This window comes from Anarhichas minor, unplaced genomic scaffold, assembly GCF_050575085.1.
Source record: "Anarhichas minor isolate MPS153535 unplaced genomic scaffold, ASM5057508v1 ptg000012l, whole genome shotgun sequence".
Classification (NCBI taxonomy): domain Eukaryota; kingdom Metazoa; phylum Chordata; class Actinopteri; order Perciformes; family Anarhichadidae; genus Anarhichas; species Anarhichas minor.
The window spans coordinates 6,212,952-6,230,000 of record NW_027466458.1 but is presented as its reverse complement, the minus strand read 5'-3'; the positions used below and the strand labels follow the sequence as shown (position 1 = coordinate 6,230,000).

The 17,049-nt window shown below is 44.7% G+C and overlaps 2 protein-coding genes across 2 annotated transcripts in view; both read right to left on the bottom strand.

The window, feature by feature from the left end:
• Nucleotides 1-3,163, bottom strand: part of qtgal (queuosine-tRNA galactosyltransferase) — an 11,907-nt gene extending 8,744 nt beyond the window's left edge. Inside the window, exons 1-6 of the mRNA XM_076090443.1 lie at nucleotides 2,733-3,163; nucleotides 2,298-2,414; nucleotides 2,065-2,164; nucleotides 1,398-1,462; nucleotides 556-621; nucleotides 1-2 (exon numbers count right to left, since the gene is read on the bottom strand). The exon at nucleotides 1-2 is cut by the window's left edge and continues 94 nt beyond it. Coding sequence (XP_075946558.1) covers nucleotides 1-2; nucleotides 556-621; nucleotides 1,398-1,462; nucleotides 2,065-2,164; nucleotides 2,298-2,414; nucleotides 2,733-2,837 — 455 coding nt within the window. The 5' untranslated portion in view covers nucleotides 2,838-3,163. The remainder of the gene's footprint in view (nucleotides 3-555; nucleotides 622-1,397; nucleotides 1,463-2,064; nucleotides 2,165-2,297; nucleotides 2,415-2,732) is intronic.
• A 4,548-nt stretch (nucleotides 3,164-7,711) lies between these two features.
• epn3b (epsin 3b) lies at nucleotides 7,712-13,394 on the bottom strand. The gene is made up of 11 exons (XM_076090822.1): nucleotides 13,326-13,394; nucleotides 12,975-13,133; nucleotides 11,970-12,053; nucleotides 11,342-11,639; nucleotides 10,948-11,066; nucleotides 10,119-10,205; nucleotides 9,074-9,197; nucleotides 8,791-8,961; nucleotides 8,566-8,661; nucleotides 8,098-8,391; nucleotides 7,712-8,004 (listed from the first exon to the last, which is right to left on the bottom strand). The coding sequence occupies exons 1-11, from the start codon at nucleotides 13,392-13,394 to the stop codon at nucleotides 7,712-7,714; spliced, it is 1,794 nt and encodes a 597-aa protein (XP_075946937.1).
• Between the last annotated feature and the right edge of the window lie 3,655 nt (nucleotides 13,395-17,049).

Genomic DNA, 17,049 nt, shown 5'->3' with positions numbered 1-17,049 from the left:
AGCTATCATGAAAACACACAAACAACGTGTGAGCATGAACAAATATTTTACTCCGAGGCAACTGTCAGTTGTATCCTTTTTGATACTTACAGGCCAAATGTGAGAGAAGAGAGGGATAGGAGAAGTAAAGAGCAGCGTAAATAAAGAAGGAGGAGGTTGTACAGAACTGAATAACATAACAGAGGACCGTATTTTTATTCATAAAATATTCCAGCCATAACAGAAAGAGGCAGGCTGTTTGTGCAGGGCGGCAAGACCGCTGTCTCCATGCTGTCTCCCTCACTTCCCTCTCACACTCAACCTCTGACCTCTGACCTGGCAGGCCACAGAAAGCGTCAACACCGGATACTCACACTGTTCTGCATGCCAACTGCATGGAAGCAAGCGCACAAACACGCTCACCCCACACAACCATGAATGTTTTTTTTCGGGAGGGATCGGTCAGATGGTCAGAGTGAGAGTGAGAAAGGGAAGGGGTGTGAGAGAAGTGAAGGAGAGGAGGAGGGGAGGAGGAGGAAAGGAAGTTAGTAAGCAAATACTTGAGGGAGAACTTGCAGAGTTTGGGTGGAGGAAAGACGCCTCGTACTGCAGACGAACTCTTTGGGGCAACATGACGTCATCCTGGAGCACAGAAAATGACAATCAAACACATAGCACATGTTTATTACAGTGAGCATTCAGCATCACGTGACAACAAGTACACACTAGGGTAACTTAATATGCTGTGCGCCGTCTCTCTGAATACGTTTTTGGTGGTTTTGTATAAGATTGTGTTCTACAAACACACTTGAAGAAATATGTTATCTGAGGTTTGGTCGAAAAAAGGTTTACATCAGAATAAGAATCAGCATTATTGCGTAAATCCTGTATGACTCCGGTTATTTTTGGTCTCACAGAAATAGAAATACCGCTAAGGACAGATATGAACATTTAGCTCTTATGTAGACAAATGCAAGAGAACAAATAGAAGCAGTTGGCTGTCTGCTGAGAAAGCAATCTTGTTGTTATTAAGTCTTTTATTCTTTATTTATCAGAAAAGAGTCTTTGATAAACTCTATATAACTCAAGCGGTTCTGAACAGGGATCATAAATGTAGATGTTGTGGCTGACAAAGCACTCTTTCAAAGACAGAGCTGCCAGTCAAGTGGTCATAAACACATAAAACCCACATATATCAAACGCTGCGCTCAGCTCATTAGTCACGCGTTGTGACAGGTCTGTCAAACAGTCACTGAGCTGCTGAGCTCTGTGTGAATGTCTCCATGTACAGCGTGTATATTTGGACAAACCAATATGATCTAATTAGTGTTGACTCACTACTGTGTGCGTGTTATGAAACATGCTCTGGCTGATGCTCTGGCTGACACACACACACACACACACACACGCACACTTACCGCATCCTGAAAGCACAAGTATTGTCCACAGCTCTGAGTTATTGCCTTATTCTTTGCATATCCCACTGAAAAACAAAAGTATGTTTATGTGTGATTTGTATATGCCTCTGTGTGCTAACTTCTTTCACGTTGCCATAAACTACTAAAACTAAAAACCTTCTTTGGTCGACAGCCGATCACATATCTTACTTTAATGGAGCGCAAACGTAAATTACAAATTTTTCTCAGCCACTTCCTGAATTATGAGCATTTTTGACAATATATTCTTAACTCGAGGTGCAAACGCTTGAGCTCTTGATCTCCTTTAACTGCCTTCACAGCATGATACTTAGAACTCTAGAAACAGACAAAGTCAGCTGTCTGTAAACACCCGACCGAAAACTGTAAAGGATCTAGTGGGAAGGTGTCAGAGTGTGGGGAGTTATGAGCTCTCTCCATGAAGGAGAACAACATGAGATACGTTTAAAAGCTCGAGAAAACGCTAGTGAGTGGACTTTTGTGTAGAATGAATTATAAAAAATGGGAACGTTTCAAAGTTTTGTTACATATTATGGACATTTGTTTCCCTAAAGAACTGTCTGATCAATTCCTGTCGTTTGTCTTCGATAGAAAATCTAATTTCTGAGGTCAAAGTTCGACAAGATAATCAACCTAAACGTCTACTGACCTCCTCTGGGTTGGGCGGAGTTGTGGCCGGAGATCACAACTGAGATGCCCCTCGCCTCCAGCCTCTCCCTCCAACCCTCCACCACTCTCCTGGAGTCATCCTAAAGAACACACACACACACACACACACACACACACACACACACACACACACACACACGAACACAGGTTGAACTTCAACTGAGGTCTCATTATTTTGAGACAAATTACAGATCTGCAAACAAACACACTTACAGTGCTTGCGTCGTCAAAGACGGAGAGCTCCGTGGTTCCAGTGAAGTCTTGGTGTAATATGGCCTGCAGACACTCATCCAGCCAACAGGATGCGTTGTACATTGGCACGATAATACTCTGAGCACAGAAAACACAGAGACAGTCAGTGCAACTAATGAATGCACGAGCGAGCAGCCGTGAACACACAAAGGATAACACAATCGGTCCGTTCACAGGGTTCATTAAACTGTTGCAGCAACACAGATGATTTGGGATACATTGTGAGAAAAGTGTGTTTACATTATGGTGCAAATGATCAAGTGAATTCAATAGATAAAATATGCAGTGTTTACACCTAAGATGTCTCATTCAGGCTGGCCACATCCAAAAACATGCCGGCTGTGCTGCTCCTCCTTTAGATCAGTAACGTTATATTAATGTCAGTCCATCACCCACCACATCCACTGCTCCCCTCTCCTCCTCCTCCTCCTCCTCCTCCCGCCCTCCTGCCGGTGCGTCTGCCTCATCTTCTGTGGTGCGGAGCCGCTTCGATGGCTTCATGTCGACCTCCAGTTCGTACCTCAGCAGGGCAACGACCCGACCTCCGTTTATCCGATTCAATATGTGATGTGAGAAATATGTTCAATCAATTGAGGTAAACCGAATGGACGTTGAGAAAGACAGCTGGAGACGAGCAGTGACCCACGCGGGCAACACGTTAATAACAATGTCAGAAAAATACAAATGTTTTAACTGTTCTCGATGTAAAATGTATCGATGTCCACACGTGTCATCTCTCGAAAGGTATTCTGTTCGTTTTAGTGACGCGCAAAGTAACAATTGTAGCTAATGTGTAGTGCAAACTCGCAGCGCGCGGGCAACAGCTTCACCACTTCCGCAAACATTGAGTTCCGGACGCTCATTGGCTCGTGCAAAACACGGACAGACGCCGGATTCGCTGTAACTCACTGTCAATCATCAGGAACAGTGACGTCACGGACAGTGCGTAAAACAGCTTTCTGTCTTAGTTTATTTCTATGTGTAAAGTTAAAAAAAACAACTATTTTGAACGTTTCTCTACAAAGAAAAAGTTTAATCTAAAAAAAACATATCTTAAAAAAAGTCAATTTAAGTATTCCCATTTCAAATATTGTATATTTTAACAGACATTTCGTAAAAGCGTCCCTGGCCCCGTATGTGGCCATTATGTGGCATATCATTTGTGTCTTAGTCAATATTCAGTTATGAGTAATTCTTAGCAGAAGGTCCACTTGATGGAAATTCCACAGCTTTCGTCCACCTCTCATGGCCTTCATTAGCGGGTGGAGTTTGTTCAGTTCTCATGGTGATTGTTCAGTCGTTGTGAGATTTATTTCACCTGAACAGGTGGTCATATTGATGACAATTGTTATTTTAAAGATCAGTAATGAACCTTCAGGCTTAAGTATACATTTCTATTTGTTGAATGAATTTAATTGAAAACGTAAATCTGCCTTTTTACAAAATAAGAAAGTAACAAAATGAAATGTATTAAAATAAAGAAACAAATGGATTTCATTAAACATTTAAAAACATGGTAAAAGCAACTACAAGTTATAAAAAACAGAAGGGGCAACTGTCAGTGGATATTATTGATGGAATGTTTGTAGTATTTTTAAAATTGAGTTTTCTGTTTTGCACAGAGAACAGACGGCCCCCTATTATTGTCATATTAATCCTCGTTTTTTATTTGTGTCCTGATAAAACAATTCATGTACAATTAAAAAGCCTGGAGGAACGTAAGCTGCTTAACGTCAATGTTATCTTTAATGAAGTCCTGAATTGTATTACACACAGACACACAATCCTCCTTAATCAGGGCACCATTCAGACAGGATGTAGTTAAGAGATCTCGCTGGAGAATAATTGTTCCCACATTGCAGCAGCATCTTAGTCGGACAAAGCTTAATTTATCACTCTGAATGCTTCTTTAAATTGGACGAACGCCTCACGACAGGCCAGGAACAACAGCTCCAGGGGGGCAACAGACCAGGGCCGAGATCAGGAATTACTTTCTCATGCTTGAGTGCTTGATAAATGGGATCAAGAGAAAATCTGGCCTGATTGTACAGATGCAACAGTGCAAAGTTCTTACGGAAGTAGCTAACAAAAGGTATTGTGGGATTTTTTTTGTTACTTTCTTTCAAAGCACTGGCTGATCGAGATTGATTGTTGAAGAGAGCTATTAACCAAAAGCTAATTATATTACCCAGATGTTTCACCCTCAGAGGTTCAGGTTGAGGTTATGACTCCCTCGTCTGACTGTGGATGTTAAGTTTTCCCAGGTTCTTGCACTGCAGGTCCACAGGGCCTGATATTGTTTTGCAACAAAACTTATTCCACACTGCACTCTCACAACCGTTCTCACAACCGTTCGACTCCTTCCTCCACAAAATCAACACCACATGGCGACGTTGCAAATCAGATGTGCGCACGAGTTTGGTTGCTGTATCTGGAGGTCGAGACCAGCAGCTGCTTAGATCTGTGATCAGACTGCACTTGATTTTGTTTGGACAGAAATGCCAGACATTAAAGAGAAGGGAAGTGTGTGAGTGTGTGAGGGGGTACCGGCATGATTGGATTTCCTTCATTCATTTAGTCTCGCTTTGGGAATCGTGCGTAATTGACCTTTTTAAATGGAAATGGAAATACCATGTTTTACCAGCAGCAGGGCCGAAGGATGGCATTATCAGTCTTTCTTTCATTTTCAATTATTTGTCATAGGAAAGAAGACTCAGCAGTGTGAGGTAATTTACCTTTTTATCTCGACACTGTGTTTCTCCTCGATGTATCTGTATAAGCAATGCTACATGTTAAAAAAATATTCTTTCTTACCCGCTAGAGAGAAAGATCAGCTCCCTTTCTATTTGGAGAATGTTAGGTGTAGCCCTCATCAGTGAAAGCAGCTGCTGTAGTGCTTGGCTTAATAAACACACACACACACACATACACACACATACACATGGCAGAACACCAACTGTTACAGTGCAACACCTCAACAGTAATTGCTGTTTACAGCCCTACTTGTGTGTGCTGGCTGCTGCTTTGATTCACCAACAGACGAGTAATTATATCCATTTTGTATCCTGGGTGTAAAACAATCACTAAATAGCGAGAAAAAAAAGGTACAAGGTGCAAAAACATTGTGTCAATAGCACCATCTAGTGGTCGATGAGTGAAATGGATCTTATCAACTCCATCTTCTCTTGAGCACCAAAAGTACAGCGTCAATTAAAACTCTTGCCTTGGCTCCTGTTGATGACAGCGTGTCGCTTTCTTAATGAATGGTGGTGAACAATTGTAACCTTTAATAGCAATTCAAATTCATTCAACCTTTGATGTTGTTTTTGGTAGTGTGTGGTCAAAGAAAGAAAGACGCCCTTTCAGTCCCAATCTCACGGAGACGTTGAGTATGGGTGCTTTTATGTCCCCCAGAAAATTGACTTAATAATGTAATCACTGGAGGGCCGTCAGGGCCAGCTAAGCCTTCTCTGCTGGCCTAAACAGAATCACAAAGTTATAGCTATTTTATAATTTAATAATTTTTCACAAATACACTACATGTATTATAATTTTTTTTCCCCATTAGCTTATTTTCTCATTGCACAGCACCTGTCTTCCTCTGTTGCTCTGCTTCCAGCACAGCTTGTTTTAAGGAGAGCTTTTATCCAATCAGATTCAGCCCGTATGTCTCTATGTAAGGAGAGAGGCCCGATGCCCTCTAGGTAGACTTTGCAGATTAAAGTATATGGGGACGATATTGTTGATTGTCATAGTCTTCAACCAATCAGATCTTTAGTTTGACATGTTGGGCGTATTCTTTGACGTGCCAGTGGTACTCAGGTAGCGCCCCTTAATTGACTTTTGCTGAAGAGCAGCAGTGTGGCCAAAACCGTATCAATTATACGATAATGCTGAATGATAAAAGAGAACGAAACAGTTGCACAAGTAGAAAGAAGTATTATCTCAGTAATCCTGACTGCTACGACTGCTAAAATGAAAGGAATAATCCATCAATCAATCATATGAACACTTCAGAAATCATAATTTAAACACCGTTCATTTATTGGCATAATATTTTATAATACTTTATAGGTATCATTCTGTTAAATACATATGTACTACGCCTGTGTGTATCTATAGGCAGGCATTTCACATTCAGGTTCAGTGCAGTGATGATCTAACATCTCTTCTAGTCAGATTCTTTTGTCCCTGACACAGAAGTGAACGCGGAGCAGAGGAGAGGAGCTACTGCTTATCAATACGTCAGTTCATCGTCTGTAATCATTTAATCTTATTTATATTCATCATTCTTTTATACCTCACTCCTCCTTAATCTATTCTCGTCCGCACTCACTTTTATGCTGATATCTGAAATGTCGTTTTATCCGTAGACTAATGCCTCTCACTTCACTAAGGTTGAATTTCACTGGAGGAGGGACAGAGCAGTCTCCCTGAGGTCCTCCTTTACGGCACCAATATGAACCAGCCGGAAATGCATTGTGGGTCAGCTGTAGAGACAGGCACGCGGGTCAGATAGGTTACAATCAGTCATCAGTTTAGGTCCAGATTGAGACCGTAGGGTAAAGCTTAAGCTGGTTTAGTCTAGTTTGAAACCACCTGGATCCTTTTGAGGCTACTACCACAAATGACTTAGGACCAGAGACTGTTGAGCTTGCTCGGTAACAAGGTAATGCAAAATAGATATCATTGTGTACATGTAGGGAGGAATATGTGAGTCAGTTAGCTCTTGCACAGTGCTGAATGCTGTCTTGATGATTCAATTGTGCCAACAAAGCTCAAGATACTATTTGACTCATCAGAAACAGAGGATTTATTTGAAGAACTAGTCTCAGGTGCTCAGCAGAATAGAATAGTTTGGAGTCTCGGGGGCGGGATGCATTCATGCTTTCGTCGGTGAAGCAGCAGCGGTAAGGATCCTTGTGAATCTCGGTGGACAATCAAAGTATGTGGCTTCATCACAATCTTCTAAAGGAACAGTTCTGGCTCTGTGGTCAAAGAGTGCTCGGAGTTGTCACTGTTGATGGGGAAAAGGCATCAAAGGGGCTGCTGAGAGACACCCTGTTAGTTTGGTGGTGTGTGCATGTTTGTGTCCACGCACCCTTAAGTGTGCCTGAGTGCATGTGTGTGTGTGTGTATATGTGTGAGTTAGCTTTTCTTCAAGAGTTCAGGGTAAATAGCAGCTGGTGTGGCTTCAGACAGACACAAATACATCCAGTCCGGGTTTTGTCCGCTTCAAGGTGTGCACAACGACATCGGACCAGGATCCAGTTCAGGCTCATTTAAACTAGTCTCGTTGTAGTCGGCATTGATTAATCCAAAAAATAATCCATTCTGTCATCTAACTCTGCAGAGCTTGGAAGATGCAGGCGGTCTCAGAGGAAGGGGTTGTGGCTGTGTGTCTGTGACTGGGAGCGCTGCGCCGGACGAGGAGAAAGGGGGAGCAGGGGCTGTGGGAGGTTGGAGGGAAGGTCCAGGAGTCCGGCGGGAGGTTGTGTGAGAGAGGAGGGGAGCATGGGTGGCTGGTGGGACAGAGGGAGAGGCAGCGACGGGCTGTAAGAGAGCACGTGGGGGGGCAGTGGGGATGTCGAGGATGGTCGCATTTGGTTGAGGGTGAGGCGAGGCTGATCGCAGTGGAAGGGGTTGGTGGGAGACGGAGCACTCAGACCTGAGAAGACAGAGTTGAGTGAGTGGAAACGTTTCAATAATATCACAATAATGTGCCTGTGAGTACAGCACATGAGTTAAAGCTATTTGTTACCTGAGAGGAAGGGGTTGTTGTGCATCTTGCTAGGGGGGTTGGAGGGTATCAGAGCGTCTAAATTGACCAGTGAGACCCCCGTAGGTCCCAGGAAGGCCTCTGGAGTTCGACACATGCGTGTAAGTGAGGCGCTGAGCGGGGGTGCCAGCCGGGACAGGTCAAACATCTCCGGGCTGGACGACTCTCGACCATTTACCTGCGGTTTCACCGGAGGGTCCATCCCAAATGGATCTGGCCTGGAATCTGCTTCATCAAATGGGTCAGAATCTGCCTTTACCCCAAACAACTCTGCATCTGCATCAGGAACAGAAAACATAATAGTGTGTGTACTATCAGGCTACCTGCTGTCCATGGTGCTGGAGTGAGAGTTTTTCCTTTCCAATCACTGTCAATGCAGGAGACTTATTGCTTCTGTAAGATCAACATGTACAGTCAAAGCCACAGAACTTCTGTCTTGTACTACACTACCTGTGGGACTAGCAGGCTCAGGGGAGGACACTTCTGGAATCTGCTTTTTAGGATTCTCCTCTTCCTGATCAGCAAACGGATCTGTCCCATCACCACCTGCTTATCAAAACATTCTTAGCCAGTGTGCAGATCCTAAAGTTTTTATTGACAGATATTGAAAACTACAATGTATATGAAACTACAACGTATATGCATACTGATGAGGCTGGTGTTTCTCAAAGGTACCTCTGTCTGTTGGGCTGTCCCACGCATGATTAACAGGACTGGAGGAGACAGGCACAGCTTCCCAGGGACTTGTGCGTGAGTCAGCACATGGTGCCCAGGGATTGGACGCATTGGAGGATGAGGGAGGGGCCGTCCAAGGGCTACCAATCACAGGAGTGCTGGAGTGGACCGCTGTTACGAGAGGCAGGCGGTAAACACAAAACTCAGTGTGAAGCATGAGAGACAAACAACCTAACAGAATGTGTGTGTGTGTGTGTGTGTGTGTGTGTGATGAGCCACCCACCTACAGAGTCCCAGGGGTCAGAGGTGATGTCATCGGCGGGAGGCGCAGAGTTCCAAGGGTCACCCGGCTGACGTGGGGCCTCAGATGAGAGGCCAAAAATGTCCACTAGGTCCAGCATGGCCGACTACAGAGGGAGACAAAACCTTTCTGTGACTCTGTGACAAACATTCACAGGTTTGTGTTTCTGGATGGGTTTTTGAACCATGCAAGATGAAACATATCCAACCCTGTTGAGATCTATTGAGGAGAGAATAGGGACTGATACGGTTATTGTGTAAATCAAGCAGAACAAGACATTATGAAATGTTTTCCTCATGCTGTGTCAGTTACAACTGTTTCACTGTCCAATAAAAACCACGTGTCTCCAAAATTGATATTTTTTATTTTTCAGATGATTGATTGTGTTTCTTTATGGTTTGGTGACTTACCAGGAAAAAGTTAGATCACTTAAGCATGAATGAATGTGCAGAATGTCTCACTGCCACTGTCGTGAAAACACTCGTTTATAACAGCAGGAGCGATGTAAGCGTCCTTGTGGATGTGTCAGGAATTACGTCAGTCAGAGAACCAGTGAGAAGGTCTATGGAGCACCTGAAAGTACCAGGATTTCTATGATAAGCAGTGTAATATGACCAATCACAAGCCATGGGGACCTTTACATGAGACAGCTGGTGACTCTGATTGGCTTGTTGACAGGCCAATAAGTAAAGGAGCTGGTGTGCTACAAGATAAGGAGTATGCTTTCAGGGAGACGTCATGCTGAGCTCAAGGTTAGACAAGACAAAGTCATTATCATTCAGCAGGCACCTCTTTCTCCTCTCTCAGCTCTCTACGGTTTCTCTCTCGAACCTCCCTCATTATACTGATCTATGTCTTTTTGTCTCATTTTCCTCCCTACCCCAGTCTGCGCTATAAACTCTAAATGCCTGCCAAAAAAACACCTGTAAATGCACCTGCCCACCTCTCCATGCAAACACACACTCGTGTAGCATGCAAACGGCCACACACGTCCTGTACAGCACACACACACATCTTTATAACTCACCTCCTGCGTCCCCGACTGACTCTCTCTCCTGCTCTCATCCAGCGCTTTCTGTAACAGAGACTCGTCTCCTTGGCGACAGCACTGCTCCTGCAGGGGCGGCATCGCGACATCATCAACATTATCGCAGCCGCTATGAGCGCGGACGCGCACACAAACGTGCGCACACACGCAACCGCGTTAGTGAAACGGTGTTTGGTTGGCTTGGCACCCAGCAAGACTAAGGCAGCGCTGGTGGCTTTTTTGTGTGCTGATGAAATATTTAGTTGAGAGAGATAACACAGAGGATGTTTTATGGACGTTTAAACATTACTCGTGTGAGAAAAGAGAAATGTGTGTTTGGGAGCCAGTGGTCCTGGACGGGAGTAAGCTGGCTGAAGAAGGAAACAGTTAGGAAGAAATTCATTGGATGGCCACAGATCAGCATTTTAGTTAAGCTGCGTGAACTAGAGGGTTAATAAATGCTGATACTGAAGGGTAAGAAGAGGTGTGTTTCTCTGTGTGTGTGTGTGTGTGTGTGTGTGTGTGTGTGTGTACCTGCTCATGCTCCTATCGGCTAAGGCTTAAATCAATCTGTGGTTGTGTGTCTTCATCCATCTCTATGGTAACAGGGGATGGAAGGGCTAGCTAGATTAAGGTGGGCGAATGTTCAGAACGCTTGTAACAACATTTTCCTTATTGGAATCATCAAGAGGCAATGAGACATGTGAGGAAGAGTGTGTGTGTGTGTGGAGGGAGGGTATGCTGTCCCACTAGAGGAGCTAAAGGAGATTATACATTATCATAATAAGTGTGTGTGTATGTGTGTGTGTGTGTGTGTGTGTTGTTTTACCTTCTGACTCTCCTCCCTGCTCATGGCTAAAGCCAGCTGGAGCTGCAGCTCCTCCTCGCCGCTGGTCTGCGGTCGAGCCTGCTCCAGGTCTGAAGCGGCGCGAGGTGACGAGGACGAGGCTGCAGAGGGAACAAGCGAGGGAGTTTGGGGGAGGAAGCAATGACGGTGCTTGAGGAGTTATGGTCAGAATCTGACGTGGGGATGCATGAGTAGACGCATATAGAGACTGGAGCACAGGAAGTGCTGGGGCTGACGTGAATATTTTCAGGCCTACGCTGCAGTATTGATAATCTATGTGGAGGATTGTCCAAAGTGCTGGGCTACAGCGCAAAAGGCATTTCATTAGGGATCAGCCTGAATACAGATATATAGATTTAAATACCCAAATACTCACAGTTAAAGGAGGACGGAGAGCCTCTGGAGCGGCTGAACTCCTCCCCGTACAGCACCGCCATGCTGGGCTGGCTTGTGCGCCTGCCTGGATGGTAAGACGGAGGTATACCTCCATACACACCCCCGCCCCCTCCACTGCCTCCCCCGGCCATTCGCTCCTTGGTCTTTAGGGCTTGACTCCTCTCCTGGCGGAGCCGCTCCTCGTCCCGGAGAAGACACACCAGTTGGCGGGCTTTTTCTCTCACGTTGGCCCCCTGATCCCTGCCGTCACGGTCCACGTACTGGAAGTCACGCAGCGTCTGAACCGCACATAAAGAAAATAGACATTTGAGGATGTTTTAGAAATCAACTTGAACTTTCAAGTTTAGAAGATGCAGGAAAACCTCAATAATGTGATCCTCAGGAATGTGAAGGTATCTCAGTTTCATAAGAAAAGAAAACATAAACTAAGAGTTTATACGAGGGAATAACTGTTTGATTTAGTTTTTTTTTTTTTAATGGACTCAAGTAAGAGTAGTGGTTGCCAAGGTAACAGCTAGAGATGATCCAAATGAACAACATACAATAAAGAGGATCTGTTCTCGAGGCGTTCAGATTGCTGATGTTCTCCTCTTGTTGAGGTCCAGTACCTGAATAGTGAAGGCGTTCTCACGGCATTGTTGGGCCACTCTCTCTGATCCCGTCTTCAGCAGGTAATCCAACAGAGTCAGGGCCTGTAATCAAAGTGCTGATTACCACACTGACACTCCAAAACACAAAAAACATTCATTTTAATGAATCGATCTACAGCGCAGAGATACGTCCAACGAGATGGACACAGAAAAGAAGGGTATGAGCCACGTTAAAGGCTCTGCTGGGCTGCACTTCAGCTAGATTCTAATGTCAGCATGCTAGCGTGCTTACAATGCTAATGCTAGGATGTCAGGTATAATGTTGGTTTAGCCTGTTAGCATGCTAACATTTGCTAATCAGCACTAAACACATAGTACAGCTGAGGTTGTTAAGAACACCATCAACAACTAAAAGGTCAACCTCATGGTGGGCCGAGAGTAAACGTCACAGTATCATCAAAGTCAGCGAGATGGATATCTGTACCAAATGTTGTGCCAATCCATGCATGTAGATGTTGAGATATTTGATAGGAAAAGTAAAGACTTTGACCTGCTGGTGGCGCTAGAGGAAAAGTCAGAGGATCAGCATAGTTGACCACAAATGTCAACGTCAGAGAAGAATCTTAAATGAATTTGTAAAGCGGGAAAAGGTGAAGAGAGGGAAGTGGTGGTGGGTGGTCAGAGAGAAGCTACAGCAGAAAGTAAGAGAAACACATACACTGAGGATTTGTCATTGGTAAATGGACTTCCGACCACTCAAAGTGCTTTAACACTACGTGTCATCATTCATCCATTCATACACTGACGGCAGGGGCTAAAATGCTGGGTGCCACCTGCCCATCAGGACTCTAAACTAATCATTAATACGCATTCATAGCAATTCGGGGTGAAGTGTCTTGCCCGAGGACACATCGACAAAACCGCCGATCCTCTGACTGAAGGACGACCCTGCTCTGCAACTGATTCACAGTCGTCCAATTAAACTGAGAAGTCAGATCTGACAGAGATCTTTCATGAGGTCACCTTGTAGACGTGTCTCCAGTTCTTGCCGCTGTCGTTGAGGCGTTTCCACACCATGCCCATGACCTCGGCAAACGCCACCACGTTGAAGGTCAAGTCAGCGATCTCCGTCATGAGAGACGAGGACGGGCCCCACGGGTCGTTGGAGGTGGCCTCGCGAACCTACACGGCGCCAGCAGAGGAACAGTGATGTCCATTTCCATTCATGTTTACATTTCATGCATATAATGTTATTTCTCACCCGGAGTCACAGTATCATAAACAAAGTGAGAAATTACAAGTGGCAACGCATATTTATGACAGAGAAGTCCAAAAATAAGAGACAGTAGAGAGTTTGGTTTTGATTCTAAATACCTTGATCTCCGCTTCTGAATAGTTGTGCACAATGTTCTTCACCTGCCGGCGCAGGGCTGAGGTTGTCATGGTGACAGGTGATGGAGGATGCGGAGGGATAGAAAGTGGACAAAACAGACAGTCAACAGGTGAAGAGAGGGGCTGAAAGGGGGGACGTGGACCGAAGGAGGAAAGGAGGAGAGGGGGGATGCTGTGGCAAAGAAGGCTCCTCTTCTCTGTCAGGGGTTATAGGACGCCCCTGTAAGAAAGAGACAGAGACGATATATGAATACAAATAAATCTAATATGTCATTCTCACCCTAGTCCCCAACCTGCTGATGGGACTTTATGAAACTCAATAATGTTTGGAACTGTTCCCAATGCTTTGGGATGTAAACAGAATAGTCTAATGTTGCTATGGATTCATGGAGTAGCGCTGTGCGCTATGTTCAACTGGAGGCAGCATAAAAAGTCTGCCGAATTATCTATCAGCAGCTCCTGTTTGGAATGTGCCCGTTGGTGCACAGACACCTGTCACTGAAACACTTTGAAACTGAAGAAATCTTTTAAACGTGATGATTCTCGGGCAAGTTCTGGAGCTTTTTTCCTATGATTTCGGGCTCTTATAATGACAATGCTAACATGCTATCTTTAGCAGATATCATAGTTTTGTAGGTATTTGGTCAAAGACTTGGACAAGTAGCAATTTGGACCTGATGCTGCCAAAGTTATCACACTTCATCCTGAAGGGAACATAAGCGACGTTGCCATCCACAGGGCCAGATCTATAGCATGGCTAAGAACAATGAGTCAAGTTAAAGGCTGCACTCGTTGATGTCTTTCTTTGTTATTTACGTCGATATGAAAGCACTGAGCAATACAAACAATGACATGATGACTGAATGAGTAGCTAACAATTGGTCCCCGCTTAGGAAGTAGGTCGTACAAAAGCTTTGGCACTCAGGTGTCTGAGGAAGCCTCTTGGCAGCTTCATTTATTCAGGCCAACACTCACATGCAGCTGCCTGTGCACATGCACACACACACACACACACACACACACACACACACACACACACACACACACACACACAACCAACCCATTTTCTCCTACAAATTCATATTTCAGAGAGGACACAAGGGAATCGATTAATGGTTCCTGTGATACTTCAGTATCAGAACATATCTGTGATGGTCAAACGTTAAGGTTATTGTTCGACATTTCATGAGCTGGATCAGATCATTCGGATGATTTTGGGACTGTTTGATGTGATCAGTATTGTGATGTGGGTTGATACGGATGCTTTGCCTGTGGTTAGCTGGCTTTTCACTGTAAGTGGCATTGTGGTCTTTTTCGAAACATGAAATAATGTGTGTACTTGGTTTACTCCAGATGTAGATGTTGTTCCCTTTCTCTGTCAATATCCATGTGCTTTTGTAGATTCCTGTTCCTATATGTTTTAGGGACATCCTAAAGGTATTACTTATGTGTAACTTATGGGGGTACAAGTCCAAAAAGTGCAAGAATCATGCAATTACATCAACTTCAATGTCACTGTCCACTGCTGCTCCACAACAGTTCACAAAGGCTGTCACGCTGAAACAAGCCGAAAAGCAAACATCAGCAGAAGTGCAGAGGAACTAAGATGCACACAGCAGGGACACAGACAGAACACTCTGAGAGGAGGACGAGGCTGAGAGTGTTTGTGTGCATGTGCAGGGGAGAGAGAGAGAGAGAGAGACTGAGAAAGAGACAGACAGACAGACAGGCAGAGACACAGACAGAGAGAGAGAGAGAGAGACTGAGAAAGAGACAGACAGACAGACAGAGAGAGACACAGACAGAGAGAGAGAGAGAGAGAGAGAGAGAGAGAGAGGCAGAGACAGAGAAAATGAAGGGCATGAAGAAGAGAGTGAAGCTCAGCAACTTCAACCAGTATCACCTTTCTGCAGGATCATCTTCAGCTTTGTACACAAACACACATACACACACACACACACACACACACACACACACACACACACACACACATACAAAGGTTATCAAATGCTGCTGTTGTCTACCGCAAGGTGTTTGAAACTGTTTTAAACCCTTTACCTGACCCTCACACCACGAGTTTAATGTTGTAGAACTACTTCACACTGTACTTTAATCTATAGCAATGCATAATGTTTTATAAAATTATGTTTTTATGTGAAATCTTTCTCTTAAAAATAACAAGTGACAATAGCTGCTTAGTAAAAACTACAATATTTTCCTCTGAAATGTAGTGGCATAGAAGGATAAAGTATACCATCATACAGAAATACTCAAGTAAAGTACACGTATCTCAAAGTTGTATTTAAGTGCAGTACTTGGCTTTTTGAATTGTACCGTCTACACTATAAGTCTCTTCTCTCAGCAATGCAACCAGCTGGCCACAGAGCATCCCAACAGATAGAAACAACACTAACAATCATTTGAATGAGTCTATTTGAGCTGCCAATAAGCTTCTTAGGAAAGGTAAAGATATCATGACAACAATACCCATGTGTGCAACAATGAATGTGCACAAACACCCTTTTGTGTTCTTAAAGTTCAAGGGTAAAATCCCCCCCTGAAGTATGAGCAACAAGACATTCTTGAAAAAGTGAATAGCTCATTTTTAAGTGTGAATTTCTTAAAGTCGCATGCAGAGACAGACGGCACTGTTGACGTCATCCAGGGACCAACTGGGAAGTTGTGAGTAATGCAACGACTCCTTCGACACAATGACAGCCCCCGTGGTGGTTTTACTTGGATAGTTTCTGATTCATAGCAATGAGCTTCACATTCAAATGACTCATCTGGGTGTAATAACTTCAAAAATATTTTTTGATGGACCGTCTCCTAGAAGAGTCACCTGATGACATCACCAACCCAAGTCGTGATGCCCAACTGCAGCGAGACAGTTGTCTGTAGAGACCGTCACTAACTTCAAATACTTCCTCGTTTATGAACTGGCATGACCCGGTCTGATGCGCCAACATGCTTAAACACAGAGGACCTACGTCAACACGTCGTCCACATTTATGGATGCGCATGCGCGATGTGACAGCAGGTGTAGGCTACTGTATATTTCAGGTGGCGATGGAGAGGATGAGGGCGCTCATGGTGGGTCTACATAATGCATTACTCAACCTCCCCACCGCCACACACACACACACACACACACACACACACACACACACACATACACACTCTTGCGGTGGATTCCCTGCGCGAGCTGCCATGTGTGGCACAGATTCACGTGCAAGGCCAGCTGCCACTACAGTTGCGTGTTACGTGTCGGCAACACAGCTCCCACATACACTGTATCTGCATGTAGCCTAACGTTAAATATACCCAGTTATACTGAGAGTCTTTGGCACAATAAACAGCCAGGGAACTAACCCCCTGGTCGTCTCAACGTGCCGCTTACCTTGCCCATTGCTCATCTCTCGCCTCCCCAAGTCCCGGTAATATATCCCCCTCCGCTGGGATCAGCAAAGCAGGGCAACCACGATTCTCCGCTCCTTTATCCGGCAAAACGCGAGAGAGGAGCCGAACAGTGAGTGTTTCCTTCAATGGGAATGTCGGCGTCTGAACCCCCGGCCTACACCCTGGATGGATGCGAGCCGCTCGGGCAGGCAGTGGTGAAATCCGCATAGGACGAGGATAAGCCACAGCACACGGCTCGCTCGCTCCCTCTCTCACTCACTCGGGCAGCCTCATCCACACACGCATA

What these genes read in the sequence shown, in the direction of transcription:
- epn3b (XM_076090822.1), bottom strand. Translation starts at nt 13,394, where the DNA reads ATGACAACCTCAGCCCTGCGCCGGCAGGTGAAGAACATTGTGCACAAC. An exon ending in ACTGGAGACACGTCTACAAG is followed by an intron (nt 12,054 to 12,974) that starts GTGACCTCATGA and finishes CTTTGATTACAG; the next exon opens with GCCCTGACTCTGTTGGATTA. An exon ending in AGAACGCCTTCACTATTCAG is followed by an intron (nt 11,640 to 11,969) that starts GTACTGGACCTC and finishes TGTGCGGTTCAG; the next exon opens with ACGCTGCGTGACTTCCAGTA.